The sequence below is a fragment of the Tyto alba genome, unplaced genomic scaffold (genome assembly GCF_018691265.1).
Source record: "Tyto alba isolate M040663 unplaced genomic scaffold, T.alba_DEE_v4.0 Super-Scaffold_9, whole genome shotgun sequence".
NCBI classification, from domain to species: Eukaryota; Metazoa; Chordata; class Aves; order Strigiformes; family Tytonidae; genus Tyto; species Tyto alba.
In genome coordinates, this window is record NW_024881330.1 from 6369594 (window position 1) to 6396905 (window position 27312).

The 27312-nt window shown below is 40.6% G+C and overlaps 1 protein-coding gene across 3 annotated transcripts in view; it reads left to right on the forward strand.

Moving 5' to 3' along the window:
- Positions 1 to 27312, forward strand: part of COL22A1 (collagen type XXII alpha 1 chain) — a 283818-nt gene that overhangs the window by 242669 nt on the left and 13837 nt on the right. For all 3 annotated transcript variants that reach the window (XM_042785800.1, XM_042785801.1, XM_042785802.1), the window contains 16 exons: positions 2736 to 2771; positions 3665 to 3718; positions 10818 to 10862; positions 11312 to 11359; positions 13300 to 13413; positions 13598 to 13651; positions 16339 to 16392; positions 17202 to 17255; positions 18797 to 18850; positions 20156 to 20209; positions 21034 to 21087; positions 22154 to 22207; positions 22780 to 22824; positions 23777 to 23830; positions 24838 to 24891; positions 26840 to 26893. In XM_042785800.1, coding sequence (XP_042641734.1) covers positions 2736 to 2771; positions 3665 to 3718; positions 10818 to 10862; positions 11312 to 11359; positions 13300 to 13413; positions 13598 to 13651; positions 16339 to 16392; positions 17202 to 17255; positions 18797 to 18850; positions 20156 to 20209; positions 21034 to 21087; positions 22154 to 22207; positions 22780 to 22824; positions 23777 to 23830; positions 24838 to 24891; positions 26840 to 26893 — 882 coding nt within the window. The remainder of the gene's footprint in view (positions 1 to 2735; positions 2772 to 3664; positions 3719 to 10817; positions 10863 to 11311; positions 11360 to 13299; positions 13414 to 13597; positions 13652 to 16338; positions 16393 to 17201; positions 17256 to 18796; positions 18851 to 20155; positions 20210 to 21033; positions 21088 to 22153; positions 22208 to 22779; positions 22825 to 23776; positions 23831 to 24837; positions 24892 to 26839; positions 26894 to 27312) is intronic.

The following is a 27312-nucleotide window of genomic DNA, read 5'->3' on the forward strand; positions in this document are numbered from 1 at the left end:
GTAAGAAAGTTGTACTTCACTGTGAGGGTGTTGAAGCACTGGAACAGGTTTCCCAGAGAAGTTGTGGAAGCCCCCTCCCTGGGAGTGTTTTAAGGCCAGGTTGGATGGGGCTTCAAGCCACTGGTCTGGTGGAAGGTGTCCCTACCCAGGGCAGAGGGGTTGGAACTATTGATCTTGAAAGTCCCTTCCAACTGAAACCATTTCATGTGTTACTATTTACGTAATTCTGAGCCATAAATGGAGTATTAGCAGAGTATGTTCTTGCCAACTAAACCATGAACAGAAGAGGGGACTGCTTAGAGAAATGGGGTGAATACACATGCTTATGCTGAAATTGCCTAATGGATGCATGTGATGCAGAAGTAGAAGAGTTTTGCTCTTTCTCTGCCTTGCCCTGTACATATTACTGTGTGTTCAGAATTATGTATTTAGCTTTTGCTTGAGCAGAGCATTAAAGCATAGAGGAATATATGAGGATTAGTGAATTAATGTGCCTGAAATAGAAACCAAAGTGAGAGGAGTCATAGTGTGAGCCAATTTATTCAAACGCAGTCTCTGAGATATGAGGTCAAGCCTTGTTTTGGATGTTTTTGGAATGCCAGATTGACTTATCCATGCTGCATATGGGTACTCCAACACTTTTGTGGTGTTCTTATAGAAATGGATACCTTGTAGTGGCTCACTCTACTCAGTTGCACCTTTTTAAGTTGCATCCCCAAACAAATTGCATATGCAAGCCTGTTGGACTCCCTGTTTTCACCTCATTTAAAGATCACACAGGCCCTGTGGAGTGCTTTTCCTTGTGTTAGAGGTAGCTGAATACAGTGGTTTTCTAGACCTGGGGGAATTGTCCTGTCCCAGCCCAACAGAGGCGAGGGTGCTGTGGTTCTGTGTTCCCAGGTCCAGCCAGTAGTGAGGCAGAGCACATATTGCCAATGGGCATATGAATATGCAGTACACACACATACACCCATGCATGTGGCCACGCAGAGAATAATGCCTTTACCAACACTCATATAAACCTAAATAACATTTAGAGAAATATGAGAAAGAATATCTCAATCCCACTCCTCCTCTCTGGCTGATGAGGTTTGAAGGCCACAGTTGGAATATATACATGAAATGTGGATCTTTCCAGCAGCTGGTCTTGGACACCTACTCTGCCCAGTACTCAGGCCTCTGCACCCCAGTGTCCTACAGTTGCTGACACCCAGACCTACAAGCCACCTGGGTTCACAGCCTCACAACCCAGTTGCTGGCATGCAGACCTCTCCTACTCATGAGCTCATCTGGCTTGAAGCACACTAAGATTCAATCACATGAATTCAGATTCATGAGCTCACCCATTCTGAAGAGTATTAGAAATAGGATTTAATGAGAATATAGTAAATGGGGCCAGTCATTATTGGGGTTCCCCAGGACTCAGTTTCAGGGTCAGTGCTCTTTAATGTTTTTATAAATGATCTGGACATGAGAATCGAATGTACATTAATCAAGTTTGTTGATGATAACTAAACTAGGAGGAGCTGTGGACTCCCTCAAGGGTAGAGAAATCTTACAGAGAGATCTGGATAGTCTAGAGAGCTGGACAATCACCAACTGTTCAACAAATTCAACAAGAGCAAGTGCATGATTCTCCACCTGGGATGGGGTAGTCCTGGTATTTATATAATCCTGGTTATACATTAAAATTGGGGAACGAGAAATTGGAGAGCAGCCCCATGGAAAGAGATCTGGGGGTTTAGGTTGGTGTCAAGTTGAATATTAGTCAACAGTGTGCCCTGGAAGCCAAAAGGGCCAACCGTGTCCTGGAGTGCATCAAGCACAGCACAGCTAGCCAGTCAAGGGAAGTGACTGTCCCACCCTACATCACATTGGTGCAGCCACACCTCAAGTACTTGTGCCGTTTTGGGTGCCTCAATATAAGAAGGACATCGGGCTATTAGAGTGTGGCCAGAGGAGAGTGATGAAGATGATGAAAGACCTCAAGGACAAGACTTAGGAGGAGCAGCTGAGATCACTTGGCTTGTTCAGCTTGGAGGAGAGAAAGCTGAGGAGTGACCTCATCACAGTCTACAACTTCCTCAAGGGGGACAGCGGAGGGGGAGGTGCCGACCTCCTCTCTCTGGTGACCAGCAATAAGACACAAGGAAATGGGATGAAGCTGCATCAGGGGAAGTTCAGATGGGACACTAGGAAAAGTGTCTTCACTGAGAAGGTGGTTGGTCACTGAACAGGCTCCCCAGGGAATTGATCACAGCACCAAGTCTGTCAGAGATCAAGGAGCATCTAGACTGTGCTCTTAGTCATGTAGTTTAGTTGTAGGTAGTCCTGCAAGGAGGAGAGAGTTGGACTCAATGATCCTTATGGGTCCCTTCCAACTTGAGATATTCTATGATTCTATGACTGTGATGATGAAGTGCAGGGCTCAGTCAGGCAAGCACCATGTTACCATACAGTTGACTCCTTTAGTCCCTTTTTCTCTCATTTTTTTTCACACTTTTTCCTCCATGATCCACAATTTCTTCCTTAGTCTGCCTTTGAAACTTCCCCTAAGCATTCTGCTGTATTGCACACTCCAGCACTGTTTGTGTGAGTAGCCTGTCAGACTTTCGCCTTTTCCTCACTCTTTCTCTAATTTTTGTTATCTTGGTGCTTTAGGACCTGCTCTGATCAGCCAAGGAGAGGTGTTAATTTTAAATGTTTTCATTGCTGTTTTTTTTTTCTGTTTGCAGGGCCCTATGGGACCACCAGGAGACAAAGGGTCATTGGTACAGTATGTCTTTCTAACTACACCCGGATTTTATGGGGAGGGCACAACCACATTACTTGTGTTCCTACACAATTGTGATTTCATGATGGCATGTTTAATTTGTTTCTTTTTGCCCAAGGATAGTAGGGCCAGAGGGTGGCTGACCCTCCAAAGGGGACTTCTCTTGTGCATTACCATCTGTCTGCTATATTGAGTTGTGAGAAAGAGTTAATCAAGAATCTTGTCATGGTGACAATTGTCAGTAGTTCTACAAAAGAAAAAATGAGTCACATGTTTAACCTTACATTCAAAGAAACTATTTCAAGGTACATAATTCAAGGTACACTGCTATGCCTTATAGACAAGGCCTCAGAGGTTTAAAATAAACTATTTTTAAGCATTTTTCTTACTTAAATCTAATAGAAAAACCTGCATTTCAGTATTCAACACTTTGTTCCTCGACATGGAATTTTACAAGGATGAGATCTATTGGTGTGTAACAAATAACTGTGTATTGTGGTGTCATTATACACGGGCATGAATTTCCAGCATGACAGCCAGTCATATCCAGTGTGCTACCTTGGCACTGTGGAGCTGGATTTTCTTCTCTACAGTCATGTGCTCAGTCATATTTTCTCCCTGTTCATAAAATTGCCTCCTATAAAGATTATTACCTTTCTAGTCAAGGTATGAGTGACTTGACTTTTGTGATGCATGTAAAGTCCCTTGAGGCACAGAAATGACTGTCACTGTGATAGTTCAATGTGAGATTTCTTTTTTTTTTTTTTTTTCTTAAACTCTCTCATAGTTGTTTAACTGCTAGTTATTTTTTGAGAATTTTTTCCCTTCAGCTAAGAAGTGCCTCATAAGTAATGTTCGCATTATTGGGTTTGTCTGTTCTTCCCCTACCAGGGTCCCCGTGGTGTACCTGGTATCCCTGGGCCACAGGGGCCTCCTGGCCAGGATGTAAGTAAAATAAAAGTGTAAGTGCTCAGGAAATTTACCAATGCTCGAATCTAATTTCCCTTAAAACTGTGCTCATACTCAACCACAGTAATTGAGTGTTACTAGGATGGTGCAAAGTAGATGATTCACATGAGTGGAGCTCTTACAATCTAAGATGTCAGGGGGAAAGTTGTTAGGCTAAGGATGGTTATCTCAAGGAAAGTGGTGGACTTTACCACTGAGCCATTTTTAAATTACACTGGAGAAGATACTTGGCAGCATACACTGGGGAGTGATCCCACAGTGGAAAAGGATAATTGTTAAGCTGTCTAGGAGCTTCTCAGAAGCTGCTGAGATAAGTAACCTGCAGTATTTCTATGAAAACAGGGCCAAAGCTGTTAGAAAGCTCTTTGTGAGTTCATTTTGCTGCTACTACTGTGCAGGAGAGATGACATTTTAACCTCTTGGTGTGCTATCCTCACTCCTGCTGTCTCAGTGGGTGAGTCATGGAGCCGAGGGATAGAAAGAACTGTGGCAGACTCCCAGCTGGAAAGCTGATCCCTCTCACTGCCTGGCTTTGTTGCAGTGTTTAATCAGAAAGAGGAGCGATTTTTTTCTTTGATGGTCAGCCAACTCTGTGACGGGGAAACCAGTCCTGGAGGAAAATCAGCAAGGAGGCTCTGAAGACTTTGAAAGGCTTGATCTTTGGATATGTGCCTGTTGAAGGAATGTTGTGGGGAGGGGGGCAGTGGCCTTCTGTAACTCTCCTCAGCATTGCTTTATGATGCTGCCATGTCTGAAATGGGTATCAGTTTTAACAAAGTCCATTGCAAGTGATTTTCAACCCTAGTGTGGCTTTATTGACATACATCAGCTGGCCTAAAGGTTGTACTTTCCCATGGGATGGATCACCTTTCCTCCTGGAGTGTTTGGAGAAGAAAATCTAGTTTACTTCCCACCTTTGTCACATGACAAGTGATTATAGCCAGGGTATTTCTCCACAGCCCATGACAGTAGAAATGATCCTTTGCCTATATGACCTCATGTCCCTGAACAGCCATAGGTTCAGCATTGATTGTGTCCTGATTACTGCCCCTAGATCTCCTCACCTTGTATCAGATGTTTGAGATTTTTAATCAACAGGTTTTAAACAGGAGATTCAGTAGATGGGTTTATTACAAGTGTGAAAGAACTGTGCTGTTACAATTGTGTGAGGAGAGTGCCAGAGCCTCTGAATCTTTCTGGATATACACAGATCATCATTGACTGGTCAGCTCTTGGAGAGGCAGTACTACTGTCTTTACATCTTTCCTTTTCAGCATAGAAAATTACCCAAACAGAACCGTTCCTTATGATACTTCTAAAACAATCTATTGCACTAGCAGTTTTAATTACACTCAGATGACTTCTAGGAGCTCTCTGTATTCTGTTTGATCACCTGTTAAGCAATTCTACCTATGTTTCAGGAAGTGTAAATGTAACTATGGGACACATTCCAACACTTCTTGGTGTAACAACAGGGATATCTATTTTGAAAAGATCATGCATTTGTAGTTTCTTGATCTCCACTTTCATTTATGATTAGTACAAAGGATTTTTCATCTGATTTTGCACTCTTGTATATCAATGTAGTATTCCTGTACTCTTTGAAGCATGTCCATTTTTGTACTCTGTTGTGTTTAAATAGTATGTCATCAGTTAGGAAAGCTCTGATTTGAATTGCTAATATAAATTTGTCATGCAACTCCCAAGCCATTCAGTGGCAATAGCCTTAGTGACTTACCTCAACATCATGGTTTTTACTTTATCCTTTGCAAATCTATTCCATGTTTTCTTCTCTAACTGAATAATTATTTTAAAACATATTTACATACATTATTTTATTCTCTGCATTATTTTTTCCAGTTGCGGACTCATCATGCTCTTGGAAGTGTCTGCTATAAGTTCTTGTATTCCCTGATACTACAAATCAGATTTACAGTTGTATTTGGGGAGGTGGAAGAGTCAATGCTTCTTTTGCAATAGCTTTGTCCAGAATTATCTCCCATAGGTGAATAGATTGTTTTTTTTACATGACTACACTACAGCTTCTTTTTATGCCCTAAAGCATGCACCATATTTTTTTGCAATAACACTGTCAAAGGTCACCTTTTGAAACATCTGTTGGCAACTCAATCAAATATCAGTAGATCTAGGACAGTGTATTATTTAATTAAAATTTAGGTTCTGAAAATACTTGTCTAGGTTTACAGCACAGTTGTGCTGTTTTGGCTTTGTTCTGTTTCTCTTAGCAAAAGGCTTGGTGTTTGTCCTCTACAGTTCACTATGTCCGTAAGTCTCTACAGATTCTCTTTTTCTGGGATGAAGCTGGAATATGTTGTCTTATCCCATATACATTATTTTCTTGTCTTTATATTTGCATTTTTTTTTTTTTTTTTTTTTTTTTTACTGACTAAAGCTCCAATTCTTAAAGCCTGAGAAGTGCTTTCTCTAGATTTTTTTGTGGTCTTTTTTTCCCCCCTATAGTAGGACTAATTTATTCCGTAACAGGACTCATGATGGTTCCCCCAATAGGTGTGTTTGGGAACACACACCATTCCCACCTGAGAAGTGGCTGGAGGCTAAAGACCCCTGCACTGACTCTAGTAGCTGACAACAGAGTCTGGGGAGCCTACACCCCCAGTCTGACTCCAGTAGCTGGCACCAGTTTTCACTCACACGCACATACAGGTCTCACCAGTAGCTGGCACTTAGTCCTTGCAGCACACATAGTCATTGTACAGAGAGAGAGCTAAGAAAAGGTTTAATATGAAGATATAAGATGATAGGACAAACCCTGCTGATCAGGTACAGGACTCAGCCAGACAAATGCACTGACCAGCCGTGTTTTACACGACCGGCCCCTTTTATACCCTTTTCTGTCTACTATTCTGTTTGTTCCTCTCTGCTCCCCCTTCCCCTGCACATCCCCTCATGCATCTCCACAGCTGTATCAGTTCCTGCACCCTTATCAGTTCAGGGTCCCCCCTGCCTGGTTTACAGTCTTATCACTTGCAAAGTCCAGGTTGATCTTCCTGGAAGTGCAGCCTGTGGTTTCATGGTAGCCCATCAATTAGTGTGAGTGCCCAGGTTTGTTTCTTGTTAGATCTGTGTCTTGGTATATTTTGTTTCCGATTTACTCCTTTTCACTTAGTTTCCAAATTGACAAGGTTCTGATCAGATAACCATGCTGGAATAAGCCTTCTCACACTCCCATATGCCTTCATCAATTACTGTGACTGTCCAGGTTTGGTTCCCATCACTGCCTCCCTTATCTGTTGGTCAGGTTTGTGTCTCTGTATGTTCTTATTTATGGATTCCTCCTTATTTTTCCTGTTGCATTGAAAAAGGTCTTTGACCAGATAACCCTAAAGGAGCAAATGCTCTCTGACCAAATACCTTTAGCCTACACATTTTTCAGGAAGCATCTCCTCTCCTCTGTCTGCCTGCTGAGAGATAAAATGTTTCTTTTCAAAATACTTATTTAGTTCCCTAAAGTTAGAAAACAGTCTGAATGAGACATTTTCTTGTCCTACTATTACCACTGAGGGCACCCATTTAATAGGCTCTTTCTGTATTTTGATTATGATAATTTTAATTAACATAAACATTGAATTAATCACTTTTAATTATGTTAATTATTTATGATAACTAAGTTCCAGTATTAGTGTGAAGTTAATCTTCCCCTGCATTTATTTTCATAATTACAAAAACTTTGTGGATGCATAAATTGCTGCCATCAGATCTGAAAAGCAGAGCCTTCTGTTCTGGGGTCGATTTTCCCATATGGTTAGAAGGACAGTTCCAAGAAGCCTTTGTGTTTGTTTTAGGGTACATACACCCCAAACCAGAGTGCACTTATTAAACCTCTAATTGGCTTTTTATTTCTGAGACTTATAACCTATTTAAGCTATTGCATTTCAAGTTTACTTTTCAGTCTTATAATAGAACTATGTCACTATAAGCCTGTGTGACTGGTTTCCTTATACACTTTCTTTCATTTTTATGTACATCACTTACCTGAGCATCAATTTTCATCATGTCATCTGCACAGTTTCCATCAATTCCCAGATAGAGACCATTCTGGTGTGTCAGATTTTGCAGACCAATAGAATGCTCTGGATCCTGTGTATCATACCTCCTCATCGCTGACATCTTTTTCCTGCACTGATATGCTGTACCACCAGCTGGATATTCTGCATTGTGCCAGTTGCTGTTGGCTGCAAACTCCTGAAGGTATTCAAACTTTATGAGCTTTCCAACACTGGTTGTTATTTGGGTCTGTGCATGTCCCCACATCGCACTAGCAGCATTTCTTTTCAGTGCCATGCAGGTTTTTGGGCAGACTATTTTGAGCTCTTTCTTTTTTATCTTCTGGCTTTCTGTTTTCCAGTTTTTTCCACTGTTAGTCAGCTTCTCAGATACAGTTATAGCCTCCATACCTTCCTTCTAGTATTTTCATTCTGCTCTGAGCAATGTTTCCAGCCTGGCCCTTGTTAGCTTTTTCTAACTTCAGGCCTCTATAGTCCAGCAATCTTTCCTCTACTTTGGACTCTGATAATGCAACATGCTGAAGTGCCATCATCTTACATCTGGTTTGTTCACTTCAGCTCGGACAAGCATTCTTCAAAGGATACTCTCTTTTTGCAGTCTTGTACTTTTAAAATGTTTGATGTTTTCTAGGGATGCAGTGGTTGCACTCTATTGAAGACAACATCAGCTTCACATCATACAGCATTCAAGAAAATAGGTCCATCCCTTTTTGTCTCAAGACAATCTGATATCATGTAGATATCACAGCCATGCTTAAAATTTTCCCAGGATTTCAATTTTAGTCACTCCCTTCTTGTGTGTCTTTTCTCATAACTAAGAAGTATTTTTCTATATTCTTCTTTAAATAAATCTTCTTCAAATGCTCTAATTCCACTGCTAATACCATGTCATGTTTCAGATCCCTAAGCAAAAGGCTGTTAGCTAGCCCTATAGTAAAAATAGTTTTTTATAGCTATGTTAAAACTCAGCATGAAAGACATTTCTGAATTGTCTTTTTTGTGTTGCTTTCTGATCCAGGATGATTCTCATGGTTCACGTCCTTGCTTTGCATCACACTCTTTAAAGCAAGTGCTGTGTGAGTCTTCCTGAACAAAGTAGGTCTGGGAATATAGGATCTGTGTAATTGTTATTTAGGCAATCTTCTTCCCACTTCCAGAAGTGTTTGGGAACCACAGTGAAGTGGATGACAAAAGCATGACCTGACAGCATCGGTGAAAGAGAAGGAACATAGGGAACATCCTACATTCACATTGCTGCTCTGTGGAAGAAGCAAAACTATAAATGGTTATAATGTTTCCTTATATTTACTCAATTCCCCAGAACGTCAATTGTGGGGAATTATGAGCTAGGAATCTCCTTCACACCTTAACTTTTCTTGGTTCTCACCTGGAGGAGGTTTAGTTCCTTAGGAATCAAGCTTTCATCTATGGACTTCAGAACTACTGAACTACTTCACTTTAGCTCCACTTCAGTTCATGTTTAATATTTATCTCTTAGAAAGCAAAGGTAACTGAAGGTTTGTTGTTCACCTAGAAGTGTTTAATGTGGATATAGAAAAAAAAAAAGCAATCAATATAGTTTCCCATTTTATCTCTCCTCTAGCAAGAGGTACAGGATTTAACTTTTAAATGAAATGTAAGGATGCAATTCAAGTTTGATCTATAGCTATAATTATGGTGTAGCAGGGTATCACAACTGCCTGTGTGCACACAGTGCACTTAAGTCATTAAACCCCAGGCAGCCAAATAACTCCCTATCTGGTTGTCTGCATAAATAATAGAGCAAACTGACTGGAGAACACGGACCAACCTGAGACAAGGTGATTGACAAAATGCTTAGTTCCCTTCCTGGCAAAACATTTGACCAATTTTTAAAGGAGCTTTCCAGGTGGAAATTTTAGTTAGTCTTAGAGAGTCCCCTAGGTAGCCCTTGTTGACCCTAGACTGATTGAAAGCCATTGCTTGTATCTTCAGTGTGTTGATTAACATCCTGGGTGGGGAATCTGGCACCATCCCAGAGACCTATTCAGGTGGGTCCAGCTGCAGAATCAACAAAACTGAACACAGATAAGATGTTTTTAAATGGTCAGTAGAAACTGTTCCTGCAGATGCAAAAATGGTCACATAGGACAGCCTTTTGTATGTGGTTAGATAGAAGATATTTTTTATGTTTTTTAAGGTACTCAATATGGATAGAAAATGCATATTCTTGAGTGATGACACAGGGTGACAGGCCAGCTGGATACAGGAATTCAGTGGAGAATAGTTTGGGGCAATCTCACCCAATCCAACTTAAAACACCACTGCAAGGCTCCTTGCAATGCAGATTTCTGTCACCATCTGGACAGTGACAAACTGTCATGTTCAAAAGATTCACTTTCTCATGTGACCATTATTTTGTGCAAAGATTCAAAAATAATTTTTTGTTTTGTTTTGTTTGTTGTTTTTTGGTTTGGTTTTTTTTTTTTTTTTTTTTTTGTTTTGTTTTGTTTTGTTTTTTTTTAACAAACTAATGACTTGCTAATGCCAGGCAAGAGATGCCCGTTGCTAAGGATGCTGAGCATTTCTATGCCTTCATATAATGAAAACTGATACCGATACCCCCCCCAAACAAACAAACAGGTTCATTGCTATTTCAGATGCAAGGGACCTGTTTGCAGGCTCATGCAAAGCAACATCTTGATTTTGTAGGTGTCTACAGGGATTTAAAGTTTCATCTTTCACACTACTGCAGTACAAAGTGTTTCCTGTGGCCAGAAGACAAGCTAAAGGAATTTCATTCTTTGTGTGACTCAGATGAATTTAACCAGGTCACATGGTAGATAAGTGAGATTTAGAAGGGGTTCAGAGGTTATTAAAGTTGCAGGTATTTAAAGGAGTTTACTGTTTGTCACATGCAAGGAGCAGTGGTGCTCAGTGGCAGAAAATAAAATGTATGTTAGTCCAGAGCCATCAGCAGAATGTGGGAGCAACCAAGGAGGTTATTTTATGATAATTTCACATTTTTTTTTATTTCTCTTGATCTGTAGGGTCTACCTGGAAATCCAGGGGAAAGAGGACCTCCTGGAAAACCAGTATGTAACTTCACTTCTATATTACATCTTCCTTCTAACTGGGTTTCCACCTGTACACCTTGCCTCAGAAGTGCACTTCAATGCATTTCCACTGCTACTCTTCCCAGCAGAGCAACTGGAAAAACACTAAGAACCACTAAGGAGTTATGATAAAAATATCTATGATGGCTTTGGAACAGTATGAAAATAACTGGATATCCTACATGTAAATAAAATCCAAAATTTTAAAGGTACTTTCTTAGTGCCACTATACAGTACCCTCAGCAAGAACTGATTTAAGGTGTGATGAAGTACATTGATAATGTAGGGCAGGAAGTATGTATTTGGCCCAGTGAGTCCTAGTCAGGGCAAGGGAAACCAATGAAAGTCCCTAAGCACGTTCAGGAAAAACTTCTTATATCTTGATGCCTTTTAAAATTGCCTGAGATAATGAATTTCTCATTCCACAGGGTTCCTCACCCCTGCTCTCTCCAGAGGACATAAATCTTTTAGTAAAGGTAATCAACCTTTGGTGATGGTGCAAATTTATCTGTATGTTTGATTCAGACCTCACTAACACTCTGTGATAGGAAAGTATCTGAGCTACAAGTGAAAAAGGTGCCTTGAAACACTCTGTCAAAGCTTGAAACTTGCAGGTCTCCTACTTTCACTTCTATTGGAACACTAGAGTGCATGCTGGAGATCAAAATCCAATGCCTCTTGACCATCCCCAGCAGTGAAATGACCTACAAAGTTCTTTATAATATGGTGTATTACAAAGCTCTGAGACTTTTTCAGCTCTTTATGAGGCATGCATTCCCAAGGAGAAAAAAACATTGTCAAATTGTACTACCTAAACCAGAAAATGGAAACCATTTTAGTAAAATGTCTGATTTTTCACATATACCTTCAACAGTGACTGGAATAGTTTTGAACTGTGGGTGAAAAGTCAGTTTGCATAGTGCATCTGAAAGGAGTCAGGTAATTAACCCCAGAGGCAGCCATGTTTCAAAAGTGATGATCTGTCTGTCTGCTTTTATTCTGCATATAGAGAGTTGTCTGGGAAATAAGTCAGTATTTGATAGGTGTTGACTGCAAAATCTTTACAGATTTACATAGGCTGAATTGGGAGATTTTTAAGCAGTCTTGGGACACAGCAAGAAATCCTTTCTTAGTCATTATAAGAAACTAAAAAATTACCCTTTTTTAGCAATACTGTTGACAACGTGACCCTTTTAAGATTGTTACTGTGAAATGCCTTCATTGAAGAGCTGACTTTCTTATGGAGCCAAGTTTTTTTCTGGATATTTCATTGTATGATATTGTTTGGGATTTCTGGTCAGGACAATATCAAGAGACTGATTCTTGGGTACAGGATATCATTTTGATATTCCTTTGTTTTCTTCCTTTCATTAAGTTATGGTTAAACACACATATGCCTTGCATATTCTTTCTGCTTGGCATTTTTTTCACTCCACACTTGGTACAGATCTATATAAAGCAGCACCTTGAAATCCCAGATGAAATTAGAGCTTTATTGTTCTGGGTGTTTCTCAAGCACTTATATCGTAAGTATATAAATTGCTTGTAGGGACTAAACTTAGAAAGGAAGTTTATCCTGCAATTTTGCAATGGATCATTGACAGAATTGGTCATTGGAGTAAGGTCTTCTAACTCTTGGCCTGATGATCTGTCTGTTGTGCTACACTGTCTCTTAAAGGCAGGAGTCACTCCCATTTTGATGAAGAGAGTCTGCCTCTGAAACTCTGAAATGGAAATGTCATACCCATGGTATTTCATTTCCTGAGGATATCGGATATGTAAAGACTACTGAGATGATGCTTGAAAGAGTTTTGTAAAGAGGGAAGTAGTAATTCTTCATGAGAGAATTTTGCCAGAACACTGTGACATTCACTTGGTCTTCACAAACTCCACTGGATGAGTTCTCCTTGGTCTTGTTAGCTGCTGAATAGGTTCCCTTGCAGAACACCCTTTCTGGCATTGTGATGCACCTGGGTTTTCCCTCGCCATGTGCCCTCTGAGAAGTAACCCAGATCTTTTTAGATTGGTGTTGACACAATTTTCTAGTAGTCTTGTAGCTTCAAAACAAGGTTGTTCTTGGTAGTCTTGCTTTTCAGCTCTCTGACCTCCCCATTAAGGAAGGCTTTTCCTTAGTTTCTTGATCCTGGATGATCAGTTAGGACCTGTTCACCCAGAATTGATAGGAAACTCCCCATGAGAGCATGTGTGAGCTCACTTGCTGACCCCTGCTCTGCTCCACACTGCCCTCATTTCAGTTCCGTAAGGCAAAGTAATCCTGATCCTACTCAGTGTCTTCAAATTGCAAAGGCCTGCATATTGTACTAGTACTACACTGCTGAATTCATAATGGGTGTCTGTAGGGTCTGATAAGTGCCTTCAGACTATTGCTAATTTATTTTTCCATGTTCTTTCCTAGGACGTGTGCAGTGAATGCCCTCCTGGCCCACCAGGACTGCCAGGCATCCCAGGTTTCAAAGGTGATAAAGGTCTCCGCGGACCACCAGGTAGAGATGGCCATGATGGGAAAATGGTAAGAGAGCTGGGGAAGTCACCATACCTTGGATGTGGTGTAACCTTGTTTTTCTTATAATATTTATAGATGGTTGATTTTTATGTTTTGTTTTTTTTTGTCAACAACCTACTGAATCTTTTTTAGATGTCTTTGGAGTCAATGGAGTAAACTAGTGTTTACCTCTACCTCTTCTGCATTGCAGGGGAATGCTGGTCCCAGAGGTCCTGTAGGTCCACCTGGACTGGATGGCCCAAAGGTTGGTTGGTTTTCTTCAGATGTCTAATTAAAACTTATTCGTGCCTAGTTACTACACCGGCTGAAGCAGGATCTTAGTGGGGTCCATCTTTTTGTAAAGAGGTAGGACTGGCATGTAGAGTCAGCCTTGTACTGCCAATTCACTGGAGTGCCACATGCACAGATCCCCACATAAACACTGTTTCACTTAAATAGTGTCTCCTGCCACCCCTTTGTTCACACACAGACATGTACACACACACAAGTGAAGAGTCTGATTTTTGGTATTGAATTTCATTACATTGGTGTTTTAGTGACAGATAAGGACTTGAGAGAAAATTTCAATCCAAATCAGGTGAGGAAGAAATTAAAGCCTCAGCAGTAGCCACCCTGCCTTTTCATCTCCTCTTTGAATCTTATATGCTTTAATCACTTAAATTAAGGGTGATGCAATGAGCTGCTGGACTCCATATATACTATCTGGCATGGTGGTTTTATCCACAGACTCTGAATGTTTCCTGAAACATGCTATAGGAAGAACTTGTTTCAGCTATATGCTTCTGCATAAAAATCTAGGGACAAAGGCCAACATAAAAATTCCAGTGTCTAAAAGATTCAAATAATGTCACATTTCAAGCATTTCCGATGAAGAGGTTTGCCATCGGTCTGCTCAAAATGCCAGTGTCTCATCACAATCAAAACCTTTACAACTGCCTAATGTGACAAAAATAAATCAATGGAGGGAGAGATAAGGTGATTTCGTGATGGACCACAGTTTCTTCCAGACTTCCCTGTGTTACTGACCTACTGCCTAAAATAGCTTCTGCTATTTTAACAACTTCATATTTGCATTTATTAGAGTGTAAGACAAGCTAATAGAGATTCATTAATTAATTTTATATCTTGCAATTAAAAGTGTGGTGGGGAGAGCAGTAGAGTCTCAAAAGTAAATGTAGGGTTGATCAGAATGAAAATATGCTCCAGGATAAAATTTATTACAGAATTAATAGCCCATAAAGACAATAACTGGCAGAAATGCCAAGTAGTCTGAGACATACTACATCTGCTGCTTTCTTATATGCTATGAGAAAGCAGAGATTTGGGCAGCAAGATTGAATGTTTAGGTGAAGTAATGGGACCAATTTAAAACTGTACATGTGCATAGACCAAAATCGAGTAACTGAGAAATAGCCTAAGCTGTGTTCAGTAAAAAGGCATATACACGGAGTTTGAAAATGTTAAAAGAAAATATTGTAATACCCCTAAGAAGATTCAGATGCAAAGACAGTCTTTGTGACTTTTCTAAATACGATGGGAAGATACTCTGAAGCGCAGAAACAAACTTTACAACTCACAAAGAATTATAAAGCAGGTATGTTTATTGCAGCGCTGGGTGCAAGGGGGATCGTTCCTCCTAGCCTATACACCAACAGCACACTTTGCCAAAAATTTATGTAGTGGAGGTATACATATTCATGGGATTACCGAAGACAAACGTACATATGCATAATCGAGGTGGGGTTATTTTACGCAGACTCAGATCTGTCTCTGGTGGTAATGTACTTCTTCCGGGGTCTTATCTTCCCTTTCTTTTGTCCTTTAGATGAACTTTAGTCATTCATGCATGCTCTCTTCATACTCAGTGATCTCAGCAGCATTTTAACCAGTTTTATGGTCAAGCTGACACCGTTATTCTTGTTATCTCCCCCTGTGTCTAACATACAGTCCTTGACGAATACCAGTCCCCAATAAGCTTAGGCACCAGTCTCTAATAAACAAGTTTCAAAAGAACATTCAAGGCAAACAGTATTGTTAAGAAATTGCAAAGCAGTTAGTTCCCTATATCAGCTCACAGTGAAAGACCCAAAGAGCTCTGCACTTTCGAAAATGTAGTATGCTGTCCTTACCAACACCATCCAAATTAGTATTAGGTCCCATTCTGAAACAGAGCAATAGAACTGCAGGTCTTTGGCCACGAGCAGCTTCATGCCTTCTGGCAATATGAATTAAGTTGCTTTTAATTAATAAATAGCAGCCATCCCTCCTCCACTTGTCTCCTAGCCCTCATGTAGTAAACCATGGTATTATTTCCATGACCAGCAATTCATTAATGTTCTGTGCATTGTTCATAATTTGTTCACCATCGTCTCAATATTTTTCACTGTGTGAGAGTCATCTTACCTTGCTTTAAGCATTGGTAATAGACATCTACATTTGACTTAGCTGCCTCTGTTCTGTTGTCACTCGGAGAGAAAGACAAAGGGGGGTGAAATTTCTGGGTATTAATTTTCTGACTGCACCTTAGAAATGCCGTTTTTATTGCTTCTGTCCCTGAAGGGAAAGGAGATTACTGGCTCATACTGTGGATGCTTTTGTTGGGCCAGATGATTCCTTACCAAGATCTGATTTAGTAAAGCTTACAACCCGTCTACTTTGTAAGGATGTGTAAGCCCTCTTCATGTCCATGAAGCTACAACATAAAAAAAAGGGCTATGCTGGGTTTGCTAAAAAAACATTCTTCACATATATTCCTGACTCCAACACTGTTAGCAAAAATCTAGGGAATAATTTAAGAGGAGGGCAAACAGGATTCAGTCCTAATTTAGGAGTTTTATGCTCAGATGTCCAAGTGCTTTATGAAATAGGTGAAAAAGTTGATACAATACAGAATCTAAGTGACTTTCAACAGCTTTTTTTCTTCATTATCAGGGTGCTAAAGGAGACCGTGGTATGACTGGGGATGCAGGAGAAAAAGGTGGACAGGTAAAAACAGTGTGCTTTCCAACAGTGCTGTGATTGTGATTGTTCCTTCATCAATAGCTCCTATGATGTCTGTAGAGGAATACCCTTCTCAGAGGCAGAGGAGGAAGATGAGAACTCTTCATCACAGATAAACCATGAGTGGGATATGCTGAAGAGTGGGACTGTAGCAGTCCTCCACAGTCTTCCGTCCCCATCTCCAATATCTTCCCCTATGATCTGTTTCCTCACCTATAGATTGGATACATTCAGTTCTCTATATTGCCCAACCTTTAGTAATTTCCCCAGCTAATGCCTAGATGAGATCCGGGAGGTCAGTCTTTGGGTCAAAAAAGCCAGTGTTTCTACTTGTCTTAGAAGATGAATGCAAGGATGACCACTTTTAGGCGGGACTGAGATGCCACAGGAAAGAGGGGAATGATGTGAATTACTTCTACAGTTTATTTTGCCGAGGGCTGAGTCAATAGTTTAAGGCATAAATCAACACCTCTTCAATTATATTTGTAGAAAATTTTAAACAGGTTTGGTTTTCTGCCTGATCTCCTGCCTTGTACAATTCTACAAAATCTGTTCTTATCTTCCATTAGCATAGTCTGAAGTACACATTAGAAAAAGTACACCTTAAATTTAACTTTTTATTTCTGAAGTGCATGCTTTGAAAACCAAGGTTTTGTTTTAAAAAGCCAGGGTTCTTTATTTCCTTATAACCAGCTCTCTGTGATGTTACCTCACAATGTTCAATCACCAGTTAACTTTTATACAACTAGATCTGTGAATAATGAGTAAAGAAAGTTTGTCTTTTCATTCTGCAGGGCCACCCTGGAATGCCCGGCTTCTCTGGGGCTCCTGGAAACCCTGGTCCACCTGTAAGTTCCTCTGTTGCAAAGATAGTCCTGTATTTTCCTTACTAATAAGGGTTGTTGCAAGCTCCATGTGGAAGAAAGGACCATTCCCATCTGTCTGTGCATTGCATTTGCATTTTCCAGTGGGTTCCTAATGGTCCCCTGAGTGTCATAGAGTTCCCCACTCATGATAATTGCTATTTAATACACTGGCCGCTTTTCACTGATTGTTTCAACTCACTCTGTAAACTGACACTGCACTTCAGTCACTCTCTTTATACAAGACAATGATGATGAAAACTCTTCCGCAGAGACTACTTGGCAGTTTGTGTATAGGTGGTTTTTTTTTTTTTTGTATGTGGAATACTTTGTGAGTCTAGAACCAGCAGATCTAAGAATATTTTAGTTCTCAATTTTACACAGTGGTATAAGATTGGATTTTCTCAAATTTTCATATCCAGTGGGTTACTTTTGAATTAAAAAGCCTTTTACACATGTCCCTCTCTGTCACAGTCCTCCTAACTCCTAGATCTACTCTCTCCGCAAATACAATTATGCTTCTTTGTATTTAGAAAGGGGTGACAGTGCAGAAGCAGGGCTGAAATAACTTGGCTCGCCTCTTTGTGATATCACCACTTACACCCTCCAAGAACTGGGACTGTTCCCGAGTGAAGGACTTTTCTTTCCAAACCACCTTTCTTTGCCCACAGTCATCACTACTCATATTGCTGCTTACAGTGCAGTTTGGCTCTGCCATGCTGAGCGTGTGCAGCCTTTGTCTGTTCTGGGGATCAGTAAAGTCTCTTCAAACCTGGATTTACATTGCATTGACTAAATGGCAGGAGGTACCAGATAAAAGGATTAGATTATAATTATGTTTTCAGGTGATAGAAGTGCCTAAAGAATGATGAATGCTTTGCCCCTGGAACAATACAGGGACTTGCTTTGTGGGTCATTTGTGCTCCTGTGAGCATTATTTTAGGAGAATCTAAAGACACATTTACTATGTCTGTGTTAACCTCATACAGCTATAGCCATAGGACCATTCCAGTAGGATTAAAACTCTTAAAACTGTCCTATGAGACCCTCTGAATAGACTTATAGTCAAACGAATTGTGCTAAGTAAAACTGAACCTGTCAAAGCAGAGCAAAATGTGATGTTCCTCTAGATATTTTTTCCTTTAAATTTTGCTGACTTTTTCCTCTGTCTGCATTGACTCACGGCTCCGGGAGTTTACTTGCCACAGAGTGTGCTTCAAACTGCTCCCATAATTTCTGTTCTTCAGAGTTATTTTTGTCACAAGATTGGCTTTTTCCTATTTGTCCCCTATTTTCAGAAGGAAGGGCCAGGACCAAACTCAAATATCTGAATATTTCTGGCTTTAGAGGCTGATTGAATGCAGAGGTTGGCACTGCTTTTCTGTGATGAATGACAAAATAATGGAATGAATGCTGAACTGAGTGACTGGAGAAAACTTCAGTGCTGCCAGCTGTGGCAGAGAGTGTGTTGACAAATGTACAAAATGCGTTAATCACTCACATTGTTTCTACTTTATTTTGTTTAGGGACAGGATGGAGCACCTGGACCAATAGGACCAGCAGGAAACCCAGGAGACATAGTAAGCACTAAACTGTGTGTTTCACCACCATCTTTACTTATATTTAGCTCTGTGAAGTAAAGCTGAGCTGGAACTCATGTAATGTCCTTTGAAAGCTCCCCAAAATATTCATCTTGAATCAACTCTACACCTGCAAGTAGGATCTCTGCAAATAACCACAGATTACTCTGTTCTTTCAATTTTATTTACTCACCAAATGAAATTCCAAATTAGCTGGAGCGTAATTCAGTCCATGGGGCATCTAAGGAGGTTTTTCTTCTTCTTGTCTGTCTGTCCTTGCTATTAATATCTCTTAGCCTCTAGAACAGGATGACTAAATCTGTTAGGATGCTTCAGGACCCAGGCTAACACCTGAACTGTGCATGGGGATTGTCAAAATGAAATCAGAAACCTGTTGAAAGATGTCACAGCACAGACTGCTCAGGTGCCAGGACCTGATACCATTCCCTGCCACCACTGACAGTACTAGTACAGATGTAACCTTTGATAAGTGCATGAAGAATTTTGCTACTGTTGTTTCATTTGAAGGATGTTCAGATGATACTTTATGGTAATGCATCAAAAAACCCTGGGAGAGACAGGTAATCTGATTGATGCTAGCTTTAGGCTGAAAAGGAAAAAATGAACCTTCCCTGAGTAATGCTTGCTGTTGATCTGGAATGGTATAAGACTCTCTAATTCTGTGATTAATTTCTAGACAAGAGTTTCCTACTGAGCAAGGTGCCTTTTGCAGAACCATTTCAACCTGAACTTCATCATAAGTGAACAGTGATGGTCCTTCTGATGGCTATTATGAAATCAGTGAGCACTCTTAGCAGAGAGGCGAGAGACTACATGGACAGGCTGGTTGAAATGCCCCTCAAATGGATGATCAAGGTTGAGACACTGTGAAGGACCTGGGATGCTATTGTCCAGTCCTGTAGAGTAAGGGGATTTGTTGGGACTGTCAGCAAGGTGCTTTTCATTTAATAGGTATAAAATATTGATCTTCTACTTCCTGACTGGACACATCATGCAGGAATTTAAGGACTAAATATAATCAAATTTCAGAAAAAAATCATCAATGATTTTCAGTGGTTTCTCCACTGTAACAACTTATAACTAATACTAGATGTTTATGTGTAAAGAAAGCCCTCCAGATTGAACTAGAAGGAATTCAAGGAAACCTCATATACTGTGTGACATGAACTACAAGACCAGCTTCTCACAGTTGTCCCTTGTCAAACTCTACATTTGATAAGTCTTCATCTGATAAAATCATCTGAGGAGCTTGTCCGACCTGCAGTGTTTCTGTTTTCTTTCCAGGGTAAAGATGGCCCTCCAGGTCCACAGGGCCCACCAGGGTTGCCTGGACCTCCAGTGAGTGCAATTCAGCTCCTTCTAATTCAATACATTAAACTGTTCATAAACACATAGGTGTGTAAAACAAAGAGGTGACATTTTTGGGGTGTTTTGAAAGCCTCGCATGATCTGTAATGGTATCTGTCATCTTGATGCTATATCCTTGCTCCAGGACAGTGTGGATGTTGTATTTGATCATTGTAAAGATAAGTGTAATTGTTAATTACCAGCTTGAATTAGGTTGGTTCCTTATCTGCCTCTTCATTGGAAGAAATACTTTTATACAGAGCACAAAAATCGACTAATAGCTCTAGAGCAAGGGCACAAACATTCATAGACTGGAACACTATCTTTATCTGAATCCACAGTAGAAATAATTCCTTTTGCACTGACTCGAGTTCAAGTGCGTCTTGGGCATAGACTCTTCTCTTCCGGAAAATATATTAATACATTTTTGGCTTTTTTAACCTGTCATAGGAACAGATCCAGTGCTCTTTATAGCGTAAAGTAGCCTAGCTGAATGAAGATAATGACATTATAATGATTTAACAGCTGGTTTTATAATGTTGATTTAAGACTGTTGGAGTGCTAGCCTTGCTGAAAAGGAGAAAACCCCTTAGACTTTCCATATTGGAGGAGGAAACAGTTTATGCTGTTACAGTGTTGTGGCAAGGAGAAGTTTATGGTTGAGCTATAGAAATAGGGTATTTTTTAAGGGTTAGGCAAACTTAAGTATGCCATGATGAAACAGAGTTGTCACTGTGAAACTCACACTGACAAAAAACACACCAATCTTCCCTATTGACTCTTTCCTTATACCTTGTTTTGCATTTAATTTACAGGGCATTGCTGGGAATGACGGCAAGGATGGCAAGCCAGGATCTCTTGGGGAACCGGTAATGTAATTTAAAACTGTTTTGCTCAGGCAATAAGAGCCTACATCCAGTTACCATGTTTGGAGCTGCCTATCTGTGGACTCCTTAGAGGGGGCAGGGAGCCTGTTTGTACGTCTTTTTTTAACACCAGAAGGACTATATTGTCTTGAGCAATTTAGAAGAGTCAGCCACTAGAAATCTTGAAAAGAAAATGAGTTCTTTTACTTTTACAGCTTTCATAAATACACTAAAACTTAGTGATTCCACTTTTACAGCTACCATAAATATCGCAGAGAAAGAAGGTTGTCTTGTAACATTAAACCTAGTGATCTATTTTTTAGGCAGATTATGGGGCATTAAAAGTTTAGAGCAAGTATATTTAAAGAAGCCTTCTCTGGATTGCTCTGTGACAATTCTGTTGTCCAGGATTTGAGGTTTTATATTTTATTTTCTCTATTTAGTCTATACTTGTGTTTGCTGAGGTAAAAAATCTGAGCCATGAAGTTGTCAGCCAAAAGGAAATGTTAATAAACTGGGCAGTGAATGTTATTCCTTACAACTGTGTTTGTTATATGAAGAATGTGCTGCCAGTATCTGGCATTACCATCCTCTTTCTGTGACTTGTCAAATGGGACCTAGTGGTTCTGGAAGAGCCAAGTTCCCAGTCTTAGGACAACTGGTATGTGGAGCAGCGCTTGTTGCCACAGCTGGAGGCAGTTGTGTGCTTGTGTCAAAATGTGTGGTTTCTATGTGCAAATACCAATTTTGTACATGCTGAGTAAATATTGATGAAGTTCTGTGCCTTATCCCTCCAATATTAAAACACTATAAAAGCGCACAAGTCCAAAGGTGTAAGCTGCCTTTGAACCTCAAGGGCTGCATTTGTGACAGCACGGGCAGGGGTATGTATGGAAATGTCTGTCACTACTGTCCTCCTTGCATGCTCAGACTCCGGTGTTGCTGGAGAGACCCTAGGCAATCACAGTTCTCAGTGATCTTACTTCTAAGGAAAAAGAGTGAGAAGTTTCCAACAGCAGAGAGATGGACCTGAGACTCTCACTAACATGAGCATTATTGTTTCTCATAGGGAAAGCCTGGAGAACCAGGGCTCCCAGGCCAGGAGGGTGCCAGAGGCTTACCGGTAGGTGCTGCTCTGAAGGGTTCAATCCAGTCACTCTTTACTGTAACTGGGAGGCTTTGTTGCAACCATATAATCAAAGAGCTGACCTGTCTGAGAATAGTCATAGCATTGTGACTAAATAAATAAATAAACAACAAAAATCAAACACAGGCATTTCTAAATCCTTCACATTTGGAGAAAAGTAGGTCCCTTACCTAGAAGTTAAATCATATAACTTCATGACACCCCTTCTACCAGAAGGCATAATCATAACTGTAGTCCTTGTGTTCTGTTACATACCATCTGAAAGGATGAGAACAATGAAATTTAAAGTTAAATAATCCATTGCCTGGTCACCCCAGGAATACACACACTACAGTCTTGGTCTTGCAGCCTAAGGAGCTACAGAAAGCTCTTCCTGTAATGTTGCCCTTCCTAATCACTCCCTGGGACATGACATCTCCATGCTCACCAGCCTCCAGTAATCTTAGGCAAAATTGCGAAGGTTACTATGCAAACATTCAGTATACAGTTTTCTGAGTATTTCATGCTTCAGTGTAATGGGTAATTATTGATTTCATTCTCTTTTGTAGGGTTTCAAAGGACAGAGAGGAGATACAGGTCCCCCAGGTCCCCGGGTAAGTAATGTGTACCTCATGCACGATCCTTTGGGGAAAGATCGTATGAATTAAAGTTGACCTTTCTGAGGCAATAGGTAAAAATGATGACAGGTCTGTGTTTAACATGGCTGCTTTCAACTACATTTCCACGGGCCACACCTACAACATAAAATCACAGCAACTGTCTTCATTCCCTCTGCTGAAGTTCTGATTCCAGGTAAGGTGAGGCAGCTGGTAGAACTGAGTCCTCTGATGCTCCTTTTGAGATAGCTCTTTGTGAGGAATTTTCAAGGATGCTTCAATACTACATCCCTCTGGTATGAATGCTGGAAAACAGGAACTCTACTTGTACTTGTTGGACAAGTATCAGCTCTCCTCCAAAAACGCCTAAGGAAGTGAAAAATAAGTTCAGGACACAACTTACAGAAATGAGAATAAAAATGTCTCTAGCCCTTTGGCTTAGTTAACTGTGGATCATAAAAAACAAAACTCAAGCCTTGCATAAAAAGTTGGTCTTCTCTCTGTTCTGAACACTACAGTACAAAAAAGTTACTAGTGTAGAAAGCGGAATACAAAACAATACAGTCCTTCTTAATTCTGGCGTTTTACAGGGAAATAAAATGTTCTGCTTGCAGAGGCTTAGCTGAAAAATCCACTGCTGGAGTTCTTCATCTCTTCCCCATTACAGTAGTTTCTGTATCATGAATAGTTTGGTGGTTTTTGACTGCACTTGCAGTACCAAATATTCTGCTGAAAAGCAGTGCACTGCCTTGAGCATTGCTTACAGAAGATGCTTCTGAGTTATTTTTATAAGCTGTGTGTCACGTATGATGAATGAGGCTCTTGTTGACATCAAAAGTTTTCAATGAGCTCAGTCCAATATTGGAGAAACCCCATATCATGTATAGTGGTCTTACTGGTCTGTCTTTGACTTTGAGCTGATATCTCTTTCATTTCTGCTGAATTGCAGGGGGAGCCAGGTGTGACAGGTCCTGCTGGTCGTGAGGGGCCACCAGGGAAGGATGTAAGTATACAATTTTGAACAGAAACTAATCTCCTTCTCCCTGACAAATGAAGATTTTAATTCACAGTGACCCTGACCTAAAACAGCTGCAGAAACTGCAATAAAGGGTGAATTACTGCAGCAGTGCACAGGGAATGATTTGTGCAAAGATCATTAGGGTAACAAAGAATTTGAGGGCCTTTGTCCCTGCTCAGCTGCTGACACTTAAATGTCATCTGTATCTTTGGAAAAGCAAAGAAAGCTGCATTGTTTGAATCCCAGGCTCTGCTGGATAGCCGTAGACCTGGTTTCTGCCCCCCCTCTCTGAGCAGTGCTTCATTCTGCATGTCCCACTGGGCCAGGTTCTGTCACGCTTCCTCTGCAGATGCTTGTGTAGCTACACTGAAATCTATGAAATACCTACAGAATAAGATGCTGCTGCTCAGAGGAAAGAGAGATGGTAGAAACAGATCCTCTGACATTACTAGTGTCAAATACAGTCACATAACAAAGTCCTGGGAGTGTGTAGCTGACGTGGGATCCTGCAGCAGCTGCTGAGCAATATACCAAGCGGCTGATGTGCCATTGCCACGGGACTTTGGGAAGTGGTTTCTCATTTGCAGCCCCTTGTATTACTGGAAAACTGTTGTGCTGTAAATGGTGCCCTACAAAGTAAAATGGAAGATAGACCTAAGGTAACCCCTCAGAGAAAACAGAAGCAGGTCTTAATCCTCTGTCAAGAAAGAACAAAGTAGTCAGTTCTAGAGAAATACAAGACAATATCTGTCCCTGAGAAATCTGTCTTTAAGATAACCTGGTAATAGTTTCTGCCTGTAATGAGACTTTGTTTAGTGATAGATGTTGAAAATTCAAAGGCTGGTCTTCCTCATCCATAACTGAGACTTCTTTAATTCTCTCTACCCCTAATATGTGAACAGTGCAATTTAATAGGAACATTTTTAAGTGCTTGTTTGCTTGCCTTCGTGTCAGATATTTCGCACTCACCAGAATGCTTTTCTTCATTTCAGGGTGATACTGGTCCCATAGGACCACAGGGCCCTCGAGGACTCAGAGGGCAGCCGGTGAGTTTTCTGTCCTGACAAACCATTTCTAGAGGTACACTGTATATAGTGGGAAGGTCCCTGCAGTCCAGAACTCTGGATTAGAAGAGTCTTAAGGAAGATTCAGGTGATGTTTGATTAAAACACTTTGACTACTTTGATAAAGACAAATCAGAATGATATTGCTAGAAACTGATGACGATTTATAATAGTGAAATGGTGTGATGGATGCTGACTCAGTGGGAAGAAGAGTTTAATGGATTCTGCTAGGACTGCATTGTCAGAAGTGCTCATACTCCAGTCCTGCCTCTGGTAACTCATTTGCTTCTCACGTGGCCTCAGATTTCAAGGGTAGACACTAATTGTGGGTGCCCAATTTGAGATATATGGGGTCCAGTTTTGATACTATTGATTTTTGTCATGCTTCTGTAAGTTTTTCTGAAAAAAAAAAAAAAAAAAGCATTATTTTAGGAAAATTTTTTATTAATTCAACACCTGTAGAGTTTTATTACAACTTCAGTGGATAAATAGCAATTTAGTTGACATTTCAGAAATTATCATGTTGGATAGCTGAGAAATTCCATTTATTAATTGCATCGGTTTTTCGATTCTCTCTTAAATATCAACCCTTTCCAAATTTGAATACAGGTCTCTGTTGCTGAACCTAGGCACATATTTAATGTGTTGCAATGAGTGATTTTTTTTCCTTCTCAGAAGACCTGCTAGTGAAACAGATTCTGCAACGTGTTCCATAATCAGGGCAAAATGCTGATTCAGCCAGCAAAGTCAGGAGCTGGGGCAGCAGGTCCCTCTGATCTGAGAGAGTAGGGGTTTAAATTAGACTGCAGGAACATATGGAGAGCTCTTGTGTTTGCCTTGTAATTTATTTCATTAATCCTGTAATGCTGCCATCACTTGCTAACGTGTCATGCCCCTGCACAACTCCAGAAATTAATAAAAAACTTCAAGGAGTCAGAAATTATCATAACTCCAGGCCATATTCTTCTTTGGAGGTGAGATGTTTGGGGTTTTGTATGTTGTAGGGCAAAGTATCAGTTTCTCTTGTTCTTCTGCTTTGTTTATTCTCTAATAAGAAGCACGAAGCATGAGCCAGTAAAAGGGCTGGTTTTTATGATCAATTCCAATACAGGGAAAAACATCTCTGCATGGTGAGTTGAGAGGATCAGGGTGTAGAATTTTATCTCACCAAACTTTAGTCAGTGTAGATGGTCAGCTCAGCTATTTTGATAAGGAACAGTAAGAAACAGGTCCTTTTAAAGGATGATTTGGCTTATTCTAAATCATATGGTTTCAGGGAAGTATCAAATGCCTCGGATTTAGAACAAATGTTTCTCTCCCTTCCCAAAAGAAGAAGCCTGAAATAATTAAAAAATAGATGTCTGGCATCTAGACCCTCATTCAGATGATAGCCCTGAGAAGAGGATGATAGGTAGGCAGTAATTTGCAGGACCTACTTTGGTCACTGGAGGAAGTTTTCTAACACAGGAAGGTTGCGGGGGATCTGGAGATATCTGTCAGCTAGTGCAGAGCACTCTAACATTGATCAGCGAGTTGCCAAGAGGTGCTTCAAACACAGACTAAAGGGGCTTGTCTAAACACTGGTGACTTGGAGCAGCCATGGCAGGTGGCTCCATCCATCCAGGAGGATGCTACATAGGATAGGGATAAGGGTGAAGAAAAGGAAGTGGAGAAGGAGTGCTGGTTTGGTCCTCTTAAGACTAGGGGATTTCAGTCCACATCTCTCCATTTTTGTCCTGATATGGGGTCAGCCACGCAATGAGGGATGAAGAAGTTGTGGAGTCATTTGGAAATAAGAGATCCTTACTCTGCAGTCTGCCCAAGAGAGGAAGTTAGACAATGATAAAGAAATCCCTGCTGGTGTAGCAGTAGGTGGATATTTTTAATTGTAGTATACATTACTTAACTAACCTTTTTCTTTTTGATGTAGGGTAAGAATGGATCGCCTGGATCTGCAGGAGAACCTGGCCCAGCAGGTAACCCAGTAAGTACCACAAAGGGAAACTCATGCAGCAAGCAGTTATGTCAAGGAGAGGTGACTGATGAAGTATAGATGGAGTGGATTATGTGTAGATGCTTACCATCTCTGAAGTTGCAGTGTCTGAAGATTGGTGATCTGAAAATCACGGGCTGGCCATGACATCGGAGGGGGTTTGGCTATATTCCTGGAATTGAGCTGCTAGCTGGGTCATCATTTTCCCAGCAAAAGTTAAGTGTTCACTGAAAAAGGAAATGATTGATTACCTGGTATGGAAAAAAGATTGGCATGCATCATCTTCACCAGTAGATTTAATTTTACCAAGCAGAGACTGTGCAGCCAACAGAGAGTTGTCACAAGGGGAGGGCCGCGGGGAGTTGGCAGAATGCCATTAAGGAATAGCAGCAGCAGAAAAATCCTCCCCA